Source organism: Labrus bergylta, chromosome 22 (genome assembly GCF_963930695.1).
Source record: "Labrus bergylta chromosome 22, fLabBer1.1, whole genome shotgun sequence".
Lineage (NCBI taxonomy): Eukaryota > Metazoa > Chordata > Actinopteri > Labriformes > Labridae > Labrus > Labrus bergylta.
In genome coordinates this window covers 3196358-3216561 of record NC_089216.1, presented here as the reverse complement: position 1 = coordinate 3216561, position 20204 = coordinate 3196358, and the positions used below count along the sequence as shown (strand labels likewise).

The following is a 20204-nucleotide window of genomic DNA, read 5'->3' as shown; positions in this document are numbered from 1 at the left end:
TGTGTCTGCTTTGTGTTGTTCCCTTTTGAATTCAAATATGTCCAGGAAATGTTCTCTTGGAGTCTCTGCATCATGCTGCCCTCTGCTGTATCTGTCAGAGAAGCACTGCATTACCTTCCATAGAAGGAAATATGAACAGAAATGGTAAATGGGGTTAGAAAGTAAATTAGTTATACTTATAAATGAAGTTTACTTTTTATAAATTTGATACATTCAAGTATGGTATTTTTTACATTAGAGCTGAAGAAAGAAAATGTTGAATTGAGCATGTGTCACTTAATCAAATGGCTGTTTTTCCATTCATACTCGACGCACCTTGAAGTTTGGAAATTTGCATCAATTCTAAGTTTAAAAAAGTTTATATGGGGCGCTGGTGGCGCGGTGGTTAGTGCGCGCGCCCCATGTATGGAGGCTGTCGTCTCAAGCGGGCAGCCTGGGCACACATCCCACCTGTGGCTTCTTTCCTGCATGTCATTCCCCACTCTCTCTCCCTGATTTCCGACTCTATCCACTGTCCTATCTCTCCATTAGACCTAAGTTTATATATAGGTCTAATTTTTCACATTTTAAAGATAAATGGTTTTGTAAAACAGAGTGGATTCGGACCAACGTTGTTGCTGCTGAATTCTTCTTTGTCAACTGGTCTGCACATTCAGCAGTGAAAACCTGTGAGAAAATGTACATAAATAAATCATAATGTCAAACAAGGCAAAGTTAAGAAAAGGAAAACTCTCTCACACACACACACACACACACACACACACACACACACACACACACACACACACACAAAGTAAGCACAAGAAATGGTGTGGGGTTTCATGAAGGCTTGTCTGTAAACATGAACTTGTAGTTGCTTCTTGAAACTGCCTATCTGATGGTTTGTGGGAGTTGATCCAGAGAGTAGGGGCTAAAACAGCGAAAGCACAATCACCTTTTGTTTTATAAGTAGAGCACGAGATGGAAAGAAAGCCGAGGTGAGATGATCTGAGTGGACGAGGGGTGGATTATGGAATGAGAAATAATCAAATTGTATATATTCAGAGAAACTTGAAGGTAAAAGCCAAGGCAATGGTTGACAAAGTTAATTTTCAAAAACCTTTCATCAATGAAAATAGGCCTACTTAGCATTAATTTCACATCACGTCACTCAGTGCGGCTTACCGCTGCAACTTTCCTGATTGGATTTGATATAATCTGTATGGCCAGGTCACACACTGGGTCAGCTCATACACCTACTGTGCGTGCTAGCTGTAAACCTTTACCCATACCAGATGAGTAACATGTATATGCCGATGATAATGTGACACTCAAGTGGTTCTTGACGGTGCCAAGGTCATTACAGGAGCTTATTCTGGATGTGAACACCACAGGAAGTGTTGAAAGCATCCCATGGAAAGAAGCCTTGTCCATTTCATCACATCATGGTAAGACTGCTTCAATGATCATAATCTGTAAAGTACTTTGGGAAATTAAGAATAGATGATCATCCCATTCTCTTTTACAAGTTTGTCTAATAATCAATCTTTGGGTACCCTTACCATTTTCATGGAGTGCACCAGGCATCCAAGTCAATATGATTTCAACCCAATATTTTGCATGATTTTTTAAATCTATTTCTAACCACCTAGCCAACATTTTGAATCTTGTATATTGTATCAATGACTGCAGTTGTTTTTCTGAGTCAAACAATGAACAAACGCTAAAACCATTTTCTACTCACTACAGTGGCCCAAGTACTATATATTTGATGTTTTAGAAAGGGGTGTTTTTGCTTCTTATCAGGGTAATGATGTGTGAAAGAGCCTATCAGTGTTGGTGACCGGTCTTGATTTAAAATCTGGAATCCGTCCAGTCTGAGACCAAGACAAGACCGACTAAAACTGCTTTTGATTACAAGACTAAAGTGGTTTCGAGACAGTAGCCTACTTGATGGATGGACCATTGTAATTGTTTATGTACACAAGTCAATAGGCCTAATTCTGCAACATCATTTTTTCCTTGATATGATTATTTACTTCTCTGTTGTTCCAGGGACACAGCACCTTCTGACCATCTTCCTTCAGGTTCTCTTGAGCTCCGGCTGCTGTGAGCCTTAAGATGAAACCGAAGTGCTGTGCCTTCATTATCTTTTCTCAAACATGGATGCAGAAACAGGAAAAAGCTCCTGCTCTCCTGGTCCTTATGACCTGTTTGTGTTTCCTGCCCTGTCCAGCACAGGCAGCCTGGTTTCAGGTTGGAGTGGTTGGACCATGGGGATGTGATCCCCTCTTTGGCAAGGCCCTTCCCAGTGTGGCAGCACAGCTGGCTGTCAACCGCATCAACCGGGACATGGCGCTTTCCAAAGCTGCAACATTTGACTATGTTGTACTGCAGGTATGAAATATGTTCTCAGGTTTGATCAGACAAACATCGTAAACCAAAACCATATGTAGAAGATCAGTTGTCATTGTGCGTACTGATATAGTACCACTGTAATATATGTGTGCAGAAAAACCAAGGCAATCCTGAGTTAGCCAAGGAAGCTATATTATGGTCAATAGGGTAATTCTTACCTTTCTACTGCCCTGTGTTCCCAATGTCCTAAGTTCTAAGGGTTTGATAACGTAAGAGTATATGCTCCCCCAGATATATTGGTGCATAATGGTAACATGACAAAGGATCCTGTGTTCTGAGCATCCTATGTTCCCTACTTCTGAATGTGTGCCCTCCTACGGCCTATTTCCCAATGTACCTTGTATCCGGGACACTATGATCCCAAAGTCCTTATTTGCCAGTGTCCGATGGGTCTATGTTCCTTAGATATATCTGGCACCTAATGAGAACATTACGATGAACATATGTTCCCCAGTTCTATGCCTGTGCTCTCTCAAGGCACTATTACCTACTTTCTAAAAGGATGTACAGTATGTCTCAGGACCCTATGTCCCAAAGGGTTACTGTGTCAAAGGTCCTATCTTTACAGGTGCCTGTAATCCCACAGTCCTGTTTCCTGGGTCATATGCCCCAAGGTCTTGCATTAGTGGTACTACTTGTCTGAAGTTGGGACTGGTTGTTGTATGGTTAATATATGGGTTGACTGAGCTGTTACTTCACTCTTTAGGAGCCATGTGAAACATCAAGAGCACTTGAAGCATTCATTGGTTTCCACACTAAGGCCTCAGGGTACATCGGACCAGCAAACCCTGGCTACTGTGATGCTGCTTCAATGCTGAGCAAAGGCTGGAGCAAAGTAAGTTATTTTAGTTCGGTTTACATTTTGTGTGGTCATATTAAAAACAAAATGAAATAGTTGTTTTCCTGTGTTTTCTATTCCTGTAGGCATTGTTTTCTTGGGGTTGCGTTGGCTATGAGCTGGACGATGTTCGGAACCACCCAACTTTTGCCCGCTCTGTGACAAGGCCCACCTTGGTGCTGATCAGTATCATAAAGTACTTCAGGTGGGCCCACATTGGCATCATCTCTTCCTCAGATGACATCTGGGTGGAGACAGCCACCAAGGTTTGTATTTTTTGATATTCTTTTACTAAGAAAGAGGAGGATGCACTCAATGGTTTGACATATTCTCCCTTTACTTGCTGTTTTTTGGATCCACATTTTCCTTCTTGTAGTGCATGGTTTAAATCTGGTCGCTTTTGGGTTTGTCACTGTCCTGTCCAGGTGGCTGATTCCCTGAGGAGCCATGGTCTGCCGATCAGACTGGTCAATATTATGGAAAACACACCTCACGGCATAAGACGAACCCTGGTAAAGATCCGCAAGATGGGAGAAATAAAAGGTGAGTTTCAGTTTATGTTTACCGTTCAGAACATCAAAAAGAACTTTCCATTGAACCCTGAAAATCTTTGCTTATTTTTCAGTTCAACACCTGTTTATTGCCTCCCATGGTGGCCCAATGTCCAAGATGTTAGTCCGAAGGCTGTCTAGAGTGCACTCAATGTGTGAAAAGTAATTGTGCCTTTGAATGGTTATATGGGTTCCATTTGTTTGAGTCACATTGGAAACTATTTTATGTCTCGTTCTAGTTGTGATCCTCTGCATGCATTCAGCACTTATTGGCGGCGTAGTCCAGAAACTGCTCTTGGAAACAGCATTTGATATGCAGATGATCGACGGCTCCTTGGTCTTCGTGCCCTACGACACCCTGCTCTACAGCTTGCCCTACCGCAACGTGTCCTACCAGGCCTTGAAGAGCAACAGCAAACTGCTGCGGGCCTATGATGCTGTGTTGACTATCACCATTGACTCGCCACAGGTGTCATTTTATGATGCATACAGCGAGGCCATGGAGAGGCGGGAGATTGCAAGGACACTGATGCCCCAGCAGGTGATGTATGGAAGGGTAGAGATTGGACAAGAAGGTTGTGCAATGTTGAGATGTCCTTGAGCACGTCAGATCAAGTTGAAATCTGTCTGTGTACCTTAGGTGTCTCCACTCTTCGGCACCATCTACAACTCTATCTTAGTCATGGCTCATGCAATGCATCATGTCAGGAAGTCTGGAGAGTGGATGTCTGGTGGAAACCTAGCAAGAACCTGGCACACCAGCAACCTGTCCTTCCAGGTACTGAGAGAATAGTAGATAAGATAAAGTTTTTACAAGAGTCAAAACTATTACCACGGTACTCTCTTTTGTAGTGTGTAAAACCATATTTCTAGTTGCCCTGCATGACAAAATGTCAAAAATAATTTACAAAGTATCAGTTCTAACGACATATCCTAATGATGCTGCAGGGATTCAGCCACTCTGTCAAGTCCAACAGTATCGGAGAAGTTCTGCTGGACTACCTCATACTGGACACTGATGGACTTTCCTGGGATCTGATACCAACATATAGGTATGTGAGGTTTTAGTGCCATTCGCCTACAACAGAACTGGAACTATTAGAGAGATAAGCAATGAGAGATGTTTTGATTGTCTATAGATTTCCCTTAAATTGGGAAAAATGGATGCAGTGCTCTCTAAGGTGCATTAGATATTCTAATGCACTGCCTTCAAGGGTGCCCCTCCAGCAGAAGAAAAAAATTAAGCATAGTGACTAACCAGTAATGAAACCCACCTCCAGTGCAGACTGGAGTGTACTTCGAGTGGAGTAAACCATATGCAGTTTCTAATAGGTTCCATCTTTACTGAAGATCCATGATTCAGTGCCATATTAGCTGGCCTACTTGCTATAAAAAAATCTGCCTCTTCAACCCATGGAAAATGTACCTTGACTCAAAAAACAGAAAGCTATTGCAGGTGTTCTTGTTGCATTAATAACATGATGTAACTGCTATATGACAGGATTGACATGGAGTCTGGTATGGTGCGTTTCCTTGGTCGAGATATTCACTTCCCACTTGGCTACAGACTCAGAAGGGACTCGTCGTGCTGGTTTACTCCTGGAGTCATCTGCTCAGGAGGTAAGGAACACAAGCAAAAAATATAAAGTGTACATCAATGGGAGCTGGCTGTAGTCGAGGACTCTGCACATGTACATATTCCTTTCAATCAAAACCCTTTTTTTCTGTCCTAGGTGTAGATTTGTTCTTGACAATCAGCATGTTCCTCGGAGCTATGGCTTCTTCCGTTTTTGCAGCAGTATGTGTTTACTGCATCAGGTACAAACTTAGAAGGAAGTCATAGATCATGCCGTTTTGGTTTTGAAGGCCCAGAGTAACACTGATGTTGAAATTTGTTATTTTAGATTCAGGAAGCAATCAAAACATATTTCTGGAATACCAGGACTGATTTATAATAGTATATCACTCACTCCTCACTCTAACCCTGTTCTCTTATTGCCTAGGCGACATGTAAATCGGATTCGCATGGTAAGGGGTCCAAACAAGATCTTGCTGACTCTGGATGATGTTACATTTATAAGTCCATCGCTTAGCAACAAGGTCAGCCCCTGTTTGAAAACGTGTCTGTCAATGCCACATAAAAAAATAATATGTAAGAGGAGGCTGTTGTAAATTTTTATTTATTGTATGTGCAACACTTCTTCAACTTTTATGTTTCACTGACAGTTTAAGTGGCAGTTTTTCTCATACTGAGTTAAACCTAACCCTTTACAATTATCTCACTTTTTTTAAACTCAACTCCAAATAGAAGCTGAGTCTGGTTGACAGCAAGATTAGCGGCATGAAGAGTGTGTCGGAGTGCAGCGTTGTGTCACCAGTCTCCACCAAATCCCCAGCCACCTATGAGAACTCCAATGTTGTCATTTACGAGGTGAGACAGTGAATTTAACAAGTTTTGTACAAGGGTAGAAAAACAATATGTTTGAACACTTTAAGTCATAGGTATTCCCCTTTCATAGTCCTTCATTAGCGTCATATGGATGCATTCCAAAGTGTCTTATCAAGAAAGCAAGGAATATATGAGAACGAAAAAACAAATTATGTAACAGTTGCCATTAAAATTCTGATGGATTACATTATGCAAAATGCACATCAGTATTTATATATATAATAAAAAGTTTGTTCCTAGCTTAAGCCTTATCATTTCAGCTGTGCATTCATTAAATGCTTGACTGATATATATATCACAAGTACAACAGCATGATTTCAAAACCATTCAAAAAACGTTCCCAAGAACGAAATTGTCGACGTATGTGAGCTGGATCTGGATCCAGTCCAACATCTCATTTCTAGTTCTTGCTTAGCCTGTGCTTTACCCTTCCACCAACTTTAATTATAAAAGGGCTTGTAGTTTTTCCATAATCCTGCTCAAAAACATTACATTAAGAGACACAGAAAACACAACCTCCTGCAGGTAATAACTGACACATTCAAGTTTTTAGAGGCTATATTGTCATTGTATTGACCTTATGTTTGCTTGTTCTTACCTCTAGGGTGACTGGGCGTGGCTGAAGAGACTACCTGATGGGAATTTCAGCCGCATCAACCCCAAAACCAGTCTTGTGTTTGAACTGGTACGAGATATTGTTGTGAGACAAACACAGCTGACAAATCCAACTTTATTTAGTGATGAAAAACTAAGTTACGAAAAGGAACTGACATAATGAGGAATTGTTTCTTTGGCTACAGATGAAGGACATGCGCCATGAGAACGTCAATCCCTTCTTGGGCTTCTTTCACGACTGTGACGTGTTTGCCATCGTAACTGAGTTCTGCTCGAGAGGCAGTTTGGAGGACCTTCTGCTAAATGAAGATGTCAAACTTGACTGGATGTTCAAGAGTTCTCTGCTACTGGATTTGATAAAGGTGAGTTCAAAAATAAAGGTAGAATGGGAACAAATACAAGTGGTGAGGGCATTTTAAGGAAGCTTTGTCCTACCTCGGTGTGAAAACCTTAAAAAATGTAAATTGCTTGTTTTCTGTCTCAGGGCATGAAATACCTCCATCACCGTGGAGTATCCCACAGTCGCCTGAAGTCCCGTAACTGTGTGGTGGATGGGCGTTTTGTCCTAAAGGTCACAGACTATGGCTACAACGAGGTTCTGGAGGCTCAGAGGTTCCCTTACATTGAACCACCAGTAGACGGTAAGGGAAGAGATGAGATTTTAAGCCAGGTTTACATTTGAGTTGCCACTACAGCAGTACACTAATGAAGTTCTTTGTGTTCCAGAAATGCTGTGGACAGCTCCAGAGTTCCTGAGAGTCTTTGGGCAGCCAGGGCTTCATGGAACTCCAACTGGTGATGTGTACAGCTTTTCCATTGTCATGCAGGAAGTTGTGATCAGAGGGCCTCCGTTTTGCATGCTGGACCTGTCCGCCAAAGGCAAGATTACTACTTCAAAAACTTGATTTAAAGGAGTGGTATTCTGGTTGTGTCTCTGGTCAGTTTAATCCACCCAAAATTCTGATTAAACTTTTCTTTAGGCTACACAGAAATATTGCAGGAAAATTTGCTACATGTGGAGTTTCAAAATGTGTTGCTATCATAAATGCTAACATGAGGCTCATATTTTTGGCTCAGAGATAAATACCTTCTGAACTCATGGATAGATCACTACACAATTAACTAAAATTTAAATCTGACACAAAGAGTTGTCGAATCCTTTGCTTTTGACTAAATTTCCGCAAAACTAAATACCAATGCATTAGCCTCAGTTGTAGTTTCTGTTATTAATATGTTGATCTCTGTTGGTGAGTATGTCAAATTGAGTTGTAGTTTTGTGTAGTGTTATGCCATGTTAGAATAGGCCCTGAGAGCATGTGAGAATGCTGAAAGTTATTTAGCTCAAAGTCGTTTGAGAATCACCAAACTCTGGGCAACATGAGTGTCCAGGTGTTTAAAAATATTTCAATCTCGAGAGTTTCTCAAAACATTGTGACACTGCTAGATGAATTTTCTTTGTGTTGTAGACATAATAGAGAAGCTACGTAAGCCTCCTCCGCTATGTCGCCCAGTGGTGAGTCAAGACTACGCTCCATTAGAATGCATCCAGCTGATGAAACAGTGCTGGAGTGAACAGCCGGACAAGAGACCCAGCTTTGAGGAGATCTTTGACCAGGTAGCCGTTTTTCTGTACTATCAATTTCTATGCAAAGCAGTGCCAAATTTCCCTGCTTTTATAGAGCGCATTGGCGAATTTAGCTAGAAGTCAACACTGTTTGAGAAAAGGGTTCTGTTGCGTATACTCTACCGAACTAGCTAAACATCTTGTTATGTTTTGTCCTTTGTATTGTATTCCAGTCTTTTCTGTTCTTTGCATTATTATCGTCCTAGTTTAAGGACATCAACAAAGGGAAGAAGACCAACATCATAGACTCGATGCTGCGGATGTTGGAGCAGTACTCGTCTAACCTGGAGGAGCTGATCAGGGAGCGAACAGAGGAGCTGGAGATCGAGAAACAGAAGACGGAGAAGCTGCTGACACAGATGCTGCCTCCGTAAATAAACATAGACACACTTGAAACTCGTACACATATTCATATGAAAATTAAAAGTGGCTTCACAAACGTTTCTTTCTTCAGGTCCGTGGCTGAGGCCCTGAAGGTCGGAGGAACAGTCGAACCCGAGCATTTTGAAAGTGTGTCTCTTTACTTCAGCGACATCGTTGGCTTCACAACCATCTCAGCCAACAGTGAACCCATCGAGGTGGTCGACCTGCTCAACGACCTCTACACAGTGTTTGACGCCATCATAGGAAACCATGATGTCTACAAGGTGCTGAGGTTTAATACTTTTAATATCGGTTCTGCAGAATCCCATTGAATCTGCATTGAATCCCATTAAAACATCTTTTTAGGTGGAGACTATCGGCGATGCGTACATGGTGGCGTCAGGCGTTCCTGTCCTCAATGAGAACCGGCATGCTGCAGAGATAGCAAACATGGCTCTGGACATCCTGAGCGCGGTGGGAACTTTCAAAATGAGACACATGCCAGATGTTCCTGTCAGGATTCGAATAGGACTACACACAGGTGATAAAGGGTCAAATGTACAGCCTCCATCACTCAAATTGCAAACTTGACCAAACCTACAAGAAAAGACACCTAGCCTCCACATTGACATACAAACACTTGTTCGCTTGTTCACACTTGCACATACTCCTTATAAACTCCTGGGGCTTTCGGGGTGACTTTAAAGGCTTACTATGCGATTTTTTGATCCAGCAGATGTTGCCCTTGAGCACCAGCATGAAACCAAAACAACTTGCGGTGCATTGTTGTGTTAGCATGCTAATGCTAGCGATCTTTATTATGCTCGTATCTTCACACTGCATGTAAATTTACCTGAAATGACCGTGATCTAGAAACGCAGTCAAGCAGTGAGTACAGTATGTTATTCTTCTTTTCTCTAGTCCCTCAATTAAACAACTTTTATACGCAAGGGGTTTAGCTGGCCGGCTTTCCAGGCGATGTAAACAAACTGAAGATAGGATTCGGAAAAGACGGAAAACATCACAGACAGTGGGACTCGGGTGTTACACCCATTGTAGACAGTCATGACTCACAGAGTTATTTTCAGAGGATAACAAACAAACATTTAAGTGTGAAAAATCGCATATTAAGCCTTTAATGTAGCTAGCTGAAAAGACTCAAATATCAACATGTGTTTGTTTGACTGTTGCAGGTCCATGTGTAGCCGGTGTGGTTGGTCTCACTATGCCTCGTTACTGTCTGTTTGGAGACACGGTGACCACTGCTTCTCGAATGGAGTCCAGCGGGTTACGTAAGTTACAGAAAGATGATTAGAATTCAAAATCCCACAAAGTTACTAGTCATTGTCACAGAGAGTTCTAGTTCGACTAATTTCGTAAAGTTTCAAAGATTCTCAACTGAATCATAATGAACAAGATGAAAAAAAACAAGATTGTTGCTGAAGTTCAAATAATTACAAAACACAGTAGGTAGAAACAGATTAAATTGTCTTTTTCTTTTCCTGATTTTCTGTTTATTTGGCTTTTTCTTCGGTGTCCTGCAGCCTACAGGATCCACGTCCACGAGACTACAGTCAAGGTTTTGCAAGATCTCAATCTCGGCTACAGATTTGAGTTGAGGGGCAAGACGGAAGTCCAGGTACAAGCTTTAAAGAGACAATCGACCTCTCTTTATATGGGTTATCTTTCGGTCTCTCACTGTCTATGTCTGTTTCTCTCTTCTTTCAGGTGCAGGGGAAAAAAGCAGAGGACACATACTGGCTTGTTGGGAGGGCAGGATTTGCCAAACCTCTTCCTGTCCCTCCAGACGTCAAGTCTGGGTAGGAAAAACGTTCATCTCTACTTTTGAATCTTTACCCTATACCTCGATCTATTTTGACCTACGATGATCATGTCGTCTTAACAGGCAAATGGCCCACGGGCTGCAGATGGCCGAGATCGCCCAGTACAAGAAACGAAAAGCTGAGAAACTACAACAGGAAAAAGATTCAAAGAAGAGAAACTGAGGTAATATTGTGTTCCATACTTCAGTCCGTACCGGGACCTGAACCGACAACCTTCCAGTCCCCAAAATCAAATCGATACCTGAGGTTGTTTGTTCCATCAGCTGTTGGGTTTTTAAATAAGCTGTAGGCATTGTCGCTATAGACTGGTGGTCTTTTGTCCCTTTTCTCACTCACGTCCATCATGGTGATATCCATGGTAATTATGTTTTATATGTATGTATTTATGTCATTGTGCTGTTTTTTATGGATGTATTGACTGTATGGACCTCTGTTGCAAACCAAATTGCCCCTCTGGGACAATAAAGACTTTCCAAATCCAAACCAACCCAAGTCCCTACAAAATTAGCAAAGGTTTTGTGCATTCAGGGCCTTAATCATTTTACGTTAAGGTTTCTCTCCTCTGTTTTCTCTACTCAGCCCAGCTCGTTCATCAGCAGTGCAACAATCAAGCCAAATGATGACCATCCAATTCAGGCGGAAGTGATCTAACGCAGGATAAAAAGTGACTTTGCATCAGTGTTTTCCTTCTTCATCATCCTTTTGATAACCATTCTTAAGTTTCTTAATGGAATCCTCTTCCTACTCATCATCCACTGGGAAACGTTACAAGCTGGAGTAACCATCCTGTGAAAGTGTTAGTTGAGATTATCAGTGTGTGTGTGCGTGTGTGTGCGCCTGTGTGCGTGCGTGCGTGCGTGAACTATGTGTAGAGGTCGAGAAGTGGTGACTCAGCAAAGCAGGGATGTGCAGAAGCTGTGTGTCAGCCTCATCCTCCTTAGCTTCTTCGTTCCTCCGTCTGAAGGGAGACGAGGGAAAGGGAAAAGGAAATTAACTCATTGTGGGAAAACCGACGTCAGTATTCCAAGATTTAAAAAATAAGCAGGTCAAGATCTGAAGAAAATTATCGTTTCTTTTTTTACGTTATCACAGGAATTCGTATAAATGTCCTCTGAACGTGATCCGTATGAGAATTGTGGTTGCAATTAAAACAAAGTTGATCTTTTCTTTACTGGTTCTATTTGTTAACATGTTTACATTGAATGTTTTTGCTGTGTTTAGAGTTTTAGTGAGTTAACCAGACCTGTTTCTCTGTAAATATGAATAAATGTTAGAATCAGGAAGTTGTTTTGAAAAAAATTGAGCTTTTTTTCTATAGTTGTAGCAGCAGAACTGATTCCACTTTGTTATAGAGATAAAACCTGCATGACAAACATGGAAATACATATTATTTATAAGTTATAAGTTCTATGTTGAAATTCCGTGTATGTGTGTGTGTGTCTATGTGTGTCTGTGTGTGAGCAAATTCACAGACAAGCCTACAGCGCCCCCTGGTGATGCAACAGAAGAAGGAAAACTACAGTTAGTTTAAGCCACAGATGGCCTCCTGCAGCTCTGAGGATTATCCCTGCTGATCCTCCCTCTGTGTTTGTGTGTGTGTGTGTGTGTGTGTGTGTGTGTGTGTGTGTGTGTGTGTGTGTGTGTGTGTGTGTGTGTGTGTGTGTGTGTGTGTGTGTGTGTGTGTGTGTGTGTGTGTGTGTGTGTGTGTGTGTGTGTGTTTAAAATACATACAGTGACAGGCAGAGCTTTCCAAACTCCTCTACCTAACCTAACCCCTGTGGTGTAGTGCAGAGTATACAAAGGTATACAAACTTATTTTTCAGTCTCCATACGGTATACCCACTTCTAAATCTCCTCTGATTCACACCCTTGATTAACTGACTATGTTCAGTAGTATGCTGCACTTTTTTCCTAGACTTCATGAAAATCAGTTTCTATGGAACTGATGCAAATTGATTTGACATTTTTCAGTTGTTTTGTTTAAATAACGATATCATAACGATAAGATATTCAAGACGAAAATAGAAATTAAAAGAAAGTCAACACGTGTGAACTTCCACATCATAGAAATAAACATTATTTATTTAGCACCTTTAAAATAGATGTTTACTATAGACTGTAAATGACTGCACTTCAGTCTCCATCCGTTGTACTGAATTGAAGCCACAACACCTCCTCGGAGGGTGCTGACGTAATGTTCTGGTGACTTCATTTGGAGTTTAAGTTTCTCAGGGTCTCGGGGTCTTGGGGTCTTGTTCATGAGTGACACATGAGTAAGAAGACCCGTGAGATTGACGGGCAGATTGGGTCAGCGTCCGTAGTAATGTGGGCAAAGCTGTTGTGGTGAAGAGGGAGCTGAACCTGGAGGCAAAGCTCATGGTTAACCTGTCGATCTTAGTTACAACTGTCACATGTGATCATGAGCTGTGGGAAGGGACCAAAAGGAAAAGATTGCAGAGGTTGGCTGGGCTCAGCCTTAGAGATTGGTGTAGAGACATTGCCCCTTAACATCGAAAGGAGCCAGTTGAGGTGGTTTGGGCATCTGATCAGGGTGCCTCCTGGACGCCTCCCTTTGGAGGTTTTACTGGCACGCCCAATTGGGAGGAGATCCCGAGGAACACTCAGAATTCCCTGGAGGGATTATATATCCTGTCTGGCCTGCGAATGTCTCGGAATCACCCGACAAGACCTCAGATAAGCCGAACAAAATGGATGGATGAATGGGTGGATGGATGGATGGATGGATGGAGGGATGGATGGAGGGATGGATGGATGAATGGATGGACACCATTTGGAGCCAAGACATGCACAGAAGGGAACTTGCCCGTCAAGCCACGGAATTGAAGCCACCTCCCTTATGCTAACTGCAGCACACTTTAACGTACCCATAAAATTTGTACGGTCCACAACGGAACAGATTTTTGTGTCGGTTTGAAGCAGACACATTTTATCGAGGATCATGGGATGTTTTGCTAAATGTTAGTTATCTTCATTCGCTTCTGGTTGTAGTTGGAGATAGAGAAGCATGCAATAAAGTTGTGATTGGACATGCGTGCAAAAACTGTCTGTTTGGTCACCACAATCCCTCGAATGCACCAAAAAAGAAAATCATTAATTTCTACATTTATGTGCATCTGAGATTCATGTTTCCTCTGACCGACTGCAAAGAGCTCCCAACGGGCCGTCGCGTGTCAGAGCTATAGAGCCCAGATTATGAGGGGATTTACGCGGGGATCCGGGCGTTAATGGCGGTAGGAATGGGTTAGTTTAGATTATGGTATAGTGATATAGAATAAGGAGGAATATGGATTGGAAAGATTAGAGAATATTGAGGAAGCTGGTCAGATTAAACCAGGATTATTTATATGGATGTCATCCTCAGGGCAAGCGTCATTTATCACCATAAATATACAGAAACCCTTACCCTCTATGATGACAACATTACATCACATTACAGATTTGTTTTAATTCCCTTTTTGCAATCCTGCAGTTTGTGCTCTACTTTCAGTAAATTCATCACAGTTTATTAAGCAACTTAATAAAATAAAACTCATTGTAAAAATTGTGCCATATAGGTTCTCTCTGCAGGCATCTTGTTGTGACCATATATGGTGTTTTGTAGAGGAGTACACTGTAAAATATCTCAAATCTTAGCAAGCGTATTTGTCTAATATCTAGTCATAAATATCTCACTCACGCTCTGCAGACCTGCAGACATTAAAGCCTGTGAGGGTTCAGTGCTTATAGGTTTTAGGGTGGAGTAGTGTTGTAGTCAAGACCAGACTAACTGATGCCAGAGTGCTCACTTTGCCTGATTTACTCAAATAATTATCCCGCTCTGCAGTGTCTTCAGAGAAGACAGAAATCGGGGCTTTAATGCATATTTTTGTGTATTTGGATGTATATGTGGTAGTTGTGGATCAGCTGCTAGAGTCGGTCCTCTCTCAAGCAGAAGGTTGAGGGTTCGATGACCAGCTCCTGCAGCAACATGTCTGATATGTATATGCAAGACACTTAACCCCAAGTTGCTCCTGCAGCTTTGTCTGCAACGTGTGAATGTGCATGAATGGATGAGTTAATACTGATGGTCTCTTTACTCAGCAGCCTCTACCATGAATGTGTGAATGTGTAGGTGTGACCTGTGGTGTAAAAGCAATTTGAGTAGTCAGAAAACAAATAAAGCGCTATACAAGCTCAAGTCCATTTCTTGTTTATATTACACTTTTGTGCTTTTGTTTTGAAGGCGGTTGTGCATGTTGGCCACATAGAGAGCTTTCAAAATAAATCAAAGTTCATATTCAATAATACTGCTTGATAATTAACTGATTACAAACTTAAACACAATAAATTATACTTCTGTTAGCTCTCATCATATACAGTACTGAGGTCACAGTTAAAATAGGTGTATTAGTTTGAATGTGAATTTTGAACCTGTGCAGATTTAAACATTTTGTTCACAGCTGAATTTTTAAATAAAGCTGTCTGTGTGTGTTTGTATTGAACTGTCAACAGCAGCAGCAGTCATGTCGCAAAGTGTGCTGCTTCTGAAATAACAGAGTGAGAGAGTAACAAAGAGAAGCATGCTTTCCTTTGTGTTTCCTGTGTGTGTGTGTGTGGTTCAGCTTTGTTGGCTCCGCTCCTTTGTTACAGCACAATAGCAGCAGACGACTTTCTGTAGTGACGTGAGTTGACCAGCAGAGGGCGCCGTGGCATGTTTACTGTCAGAAGAGAAGCGCAGACGAGGGCACGGCACAAAGAAACAAAGTGGAGCTCTAATCGACCATAAACAGGGAAAACATCCAAGAACATGTGGCAAAATAGAAGCTGAACAGACGTGATTTTATGTGAATTAAAGACAATTTGAACACTTTTTTTTTGTTGATATTCTGAGACACACACATGGTCATAGATCCTACCAAGAGGGCACAGAGGCAAAAGCAAACTACGGATTCCCATCACAGTAAACACCAAGCCTCTTTTGTTCCGAATGAGATGAGTTCTTCTATTACAGAAAGCCTTCTTTATCCATATTGAATGCGTGAATGTAGAAATTACCAACATTTCCGCACAAAACTGACATAACTGAGGTCTCGAAACTTGATTTTGGAGGAAATTATCACTTAAATTAGCAAAAATCTAAGTTTTAAAGCAATGAAACACATGAAGAATTAAAGAAATAACGTGAAGTTGTGCTTCCAATTTAATAAAATATCTTTAGTTCAAGTTTAATAAACTTGCAACTGTTGTCTGATTTTGCATGATTGCTACGACAAAAATCAGCTAATAAAACCATGATTTTGCATTAATTTGCAGTTCAATTCAACATTAAACTCCCTCGTGTGTGTCTTTAGACGCAGACAACTCGACATCAACATGCAGGATAAATGAGCCAAAGCCACTGGTACAAAAAATTTGCATCTTTAAGCCTACAAGCTGGTTTCTGGTCTGACTGATACTGGGAATGACTCACACACACTTTTTACACATGCAAACACACACTTTTTGCACGCACATGTCTCTTTGTTCTGTCTTGTCTGGCCCTCGGAGTCACACAATACTCATAAACTGCTGCGGACAGTGTCTAGATTCTCATGAAATCATCTTTAAACAGCTTGTTTTACTCAGAGATTTGTTTTTTTTAAATGGCCGCACCTAAATTACTCAATAGAAATGCATGTTAGTGTCATTTTAAATAAAATATAAAAGGATACCTAAGCCTTGCTTTATGATTTCCAGAGGGTTTGGATTCTGCAGAAATTCAAACTTAATGTGAAATGCTCTTACATTAATACTAAAAAGTGAGGCAGAAAAAGGGGAAAAGGTTAAGGGCTACATGAGTTCAGTTGTTCTCTCGGTTAGCACATGAAAGGCGGGAAAGGTTGAGAGGTTCTGACTGGTCTCACGCCAGACGGCCGTTCGCAGGAATCAGGCTTCCTCTGAAAAGCAGCTGATATTTCCCCCGGGAAGAGTTGGGTTGCCTGTCGGCTCGACTGGTAGCTCGACCGTCATTGTGGGAGAGATTGGAGGCTGGTATTCCGGCTGTCACGATGCTGTCCGGTTTTTTCCGTAACAAGAGGTTAAAGAGGGGAAGGACTGAGAGGGGGGCAACAGGCTTGTGGAAGAGGGTTAAAAGGACAATGCTTTGATATCACCGTTAAAACCTTAATGTGCCAATAAAGCTGACTGAAATATGAGTTTTATGAGGGATTAGTCTGTGCAAAGTTTGGCTAAATCACCACCAAAACATCCAGTGTATCTTTAGACTGGCTAATCTTAAACTAGTTTTTGGCAAAATCTAAAGATTCACCATCACTTTCTGAATCTGTGCAAGAAAATCGAAACAAGTTTCACAAATTTTAGCCTAGCTTAGCACAAAGACTGGTTCTAGAAGAAGCTAGCTCCGTGAAAAAAAGCTAGAATATTTCTAAAAACTGCTACATTTTTTTTGCTCTCAAGCTACCGATCATATCAAAAAGCTGTCTTGGCGCTTGCTAGTAAAGTGTCCTTTTGGTGATTTAAAGGCTTACTATGCGACTTCCAGAGCAGATTTTCCGACCAAAACAAACTCTCTTTATCCCTCAGCTCCCTCCTCCCCTCTCCACACTTACCTCGAACCCTCCCTTCTGTTTCTGTTGAGACAGGGAGTGGCAGACAAGGGCCAAAATTATCTAAAACCAAACGTCTGCGATAAATTTCAAGTAACGATGTGCATCTCAGAGTCGACCCAGTGGTTATCCGTTTGTCTGTTGAGGTGGAAGAAAACACTTTTTCTCCGTTTTGAAGATCTGTTGGTTCTCCTAAAGTTGTACTCTTGAAATGACACGTTATAATAACAACGTTCACTACTTGTTTTTGTTGAAAAAGAAGGTAAACTAATTTGGAGATGTGTTTTTTAAGGCATGAATAGAAGTCAGGGAATAGGCTAAAGATTACTAATCTTGAAAAAGTAATTTTTGTTTTGATACAAATGGTTTAGCGTTGTTGAAAGCGCCATAAGCAGAGGATAGCTAAATGCTAAGCTGGGCTTAACGTAAGCAGTTAAAGTCTTTTATCAATTATCAGAGGTTAAATTCATATTGACTGTAACCCTGTGTTATTATCTAACTTCCTGTCAAACAAAAGGACAAAACCTATATTTCCTAAACACTCACAGTATTTCTCTCATAGTTGTTTATAAATGATTGGAATGGATTTATGGGGAAAAGGGGATATTTTCCATTATTTTTTTATTGTTTTTTTTCTTTTTTTTTACCGGGACAGATTCAGACGCAGGAACAGACAGGTGGTCCCAGCGAAGCTCGATTGGTAAAAAACAAGGCACTAACTCAGCCGGGGTGAATGAATGGTGTGATTCCCGCTGGGGCCAGCTGCACTACACATGATCCCACTCATGATACTGAAAGGTGTTTGGGATAAAAGGGGTCGAACAAATTGTTGCATGCAAAGTGTAGTAGAGTCTCGGAAAGCCGAGAGTGGCGTTCTCCGAGGCGTGGAAGAACACAGATACCTCCCTCTGGGCAAAAACAGGGGGAGTCGCGTCCTCAATTACTCCATCGAAGGTTCCCATGGAGAACAAAGCTGGGGCCCGAAATCTTGGCTCAAACACACATGCATGCTCTCTTAATAAGAGGCCAGCCAGTGCCACATGTAGCTTGCCTTCTCTGAGATTTAAGGAAGTCCAAGTGAGGTCGATGGCAGATGCCGTAGAAGGCGTGTTGTAAACAAACCTGGATTTGATCTGGATTCATGTCTTGTGCCAGAGAAGGGTTTGGTTTTAGCTTAAGGCGCAGAGGATGTAGGCCGTGCGAGGTCAGCGCGGCTGGCCTGACCCTCGCTGACACTGTGGTTGGCCAGTGCCCAAACTCACCAGTGGATTCTCACATGACCGGCGCAGCAATGTGTTTTAGTAAACCTCAGGCCCTGCAGGCAAGAGGAACGACGTTTAGGGAGCTGTTAGTGTCCTCTGTATATTGGGAGGGGGGGGGGGGGGGGTATCTAAGGACACTGAAGAGATGGTAGAAAATGTAGAATACAGGATAAACAAATAGGCAGACTTTAGTAGTAGTGGCTTTTTTTCTGCATTAATCCAAATATTTGTTTTTATTATTTTGCATAAGTAGGTCCTCTGGCACAACAACGGTTAGATAATACAAAGTGATGGACGGCTAGGGATTAACCTCGACATGATTTGGCTATTTATGTGGTCTATGTGAACTAAATAAGATAAAATATTCTGTGCAGTTTTGCAACGACTGTAGAGATTATTCGTCAACATTTTTTAGCAACTGTAAAGAATACTTTTCCCAGGTTTTTGTCTTTTTAATAGTTAAAGTAGAACCAGTTTAGGAGTGCACCTGGCGGGCTTTCCTGTGATAACACGAACATTTCTCAAGATTTAAAAAAAAAAAAAAAAAAAGGCTGAAATTAACGTATCACAGGAAAAACCATGAGACAAATAGGTCAAGAGCTTGAGAAAACAATCGAAATGTAGGCCTACTCATTATCACCTCCAAAGAATAGTAAAACAAGATGCAAGGATGTTTGTCCTCTTAGGGCTTCCGTAGAATTGCATAAAAGTATTGTACAGTAACAAGTGTAAAAAAAACTCCATATTACAAAACTGGGTCTACTTAAACACAATTTAAATGTTGCATTTGGAGTCATAAAAACCCACCTTTTTAGCTTTTAGTTTTGTTAGTTGCTTAGTTGATGAAATTTGCTTTTATTTCTTTTTTTTTTTCCTGTAGCACGTTGAGATTTTTTTTGCAAAAATGTAAAGTGCCTTACAAATTAAATGTATTATTATTATTATTATTCATTATAACTATCTTATAGTATTTTTAAAGTAATTTTCCACTCACTCAGACTGCGTGTCTCATATAAAAAAAATGATTACCAGAGCAGATGTACTGTCGACAGATAAATATAGGCTAGACAAAAAAAATCATCAAATAATATAACATTTTTACAGTCAATTAAGCCCACCTGACTTTATTGTACTTATTTACAGCGCTTTTGTAAATGTTTTCCTTAAATTTATGAGGGCCATTAAATGTTTCACAACTAAAGTGGGTCACAGGTTTTGTAATAATATTTTGCGATTTTAAATTATTTTCAGGTTAGTGGCTCGTACACTTGGATTTAAAATAAAGGCGAATAAAAAGGTCTTTAAAAATAAATAAATCAGAATACAGTATCGCTCTGAAGACTCTGGGGTGTCACTTTAGTTCGTCTGCAGGTCTCAGATCGGTTTCCCGCGTCTCAACAGTTGTTGGAAAACCTACAACGACGGACTCCAGATAAGCCCCCCGACACAGTCACCGCCTATTTTTAACTTCAGTAAAACTCCCAGCGACGCGATTGGTCGGAGCCGATTGACGCAGAAGCACTAATATCCCGCGGCGATTGGCGGGCGCTCCTGTCACGGAACGTCAGTCAGAATGACGAGCCAATCAGAGCCCGCGTCTGCGCCTTTGTTCCTCCCGTTTGGAACGTGACGCAGAGGGTCATGTGTTGTTTGTGC

At 41.3% G+C, this 20204-nt stretch overlaps 1 protein-coding gene across 1 annotated transcript; it reads left to right on the top strand.

Annotated features, from left to right (window-relative positions):
* The first annotated feature begins 1260 nt into the window (after positions 1-1260).
* On the top strand, positions 1261-12405 carry gc2 (guanylyl cyclase 2). Its single transcript, XM_065950921.1, has 25 exons — positions 1261-1427; positions 2035-2376; positions 3104-3232; positions 3322-3501; positions 3661-3778; positions 4026-4327; positions 4427-4564; positions 4735-4838; positions 5288-5406; positions 5520-5604; positions 5790-5886; positions 6095-6217; positions 6840-6920; positions 7036-7212; positions 7335-7491; positions 7577-7729; positions 8317-8465; positions 8681-8844; positions 8929-9121; positions 9204-9378; positions 10031-10129; positions 10382-10476; positions 10566-10657; positions 10744-10844; positions 11261-12405. The coding sequence occupies exons 2-24, from the start codon at positions 2101-2103 to the stop codon at positions 10841-10843; spliced, it is 3306 nt and encodes a 1101-aa protein (XP_065806993.1). The 5' UTR covers positions 1261-1427; positions 2035-2100; the 3' UTR covers position 10844; positions 11261-12405.
* Positions 12406-20204: the final 7799 nt, after the last annotated feature.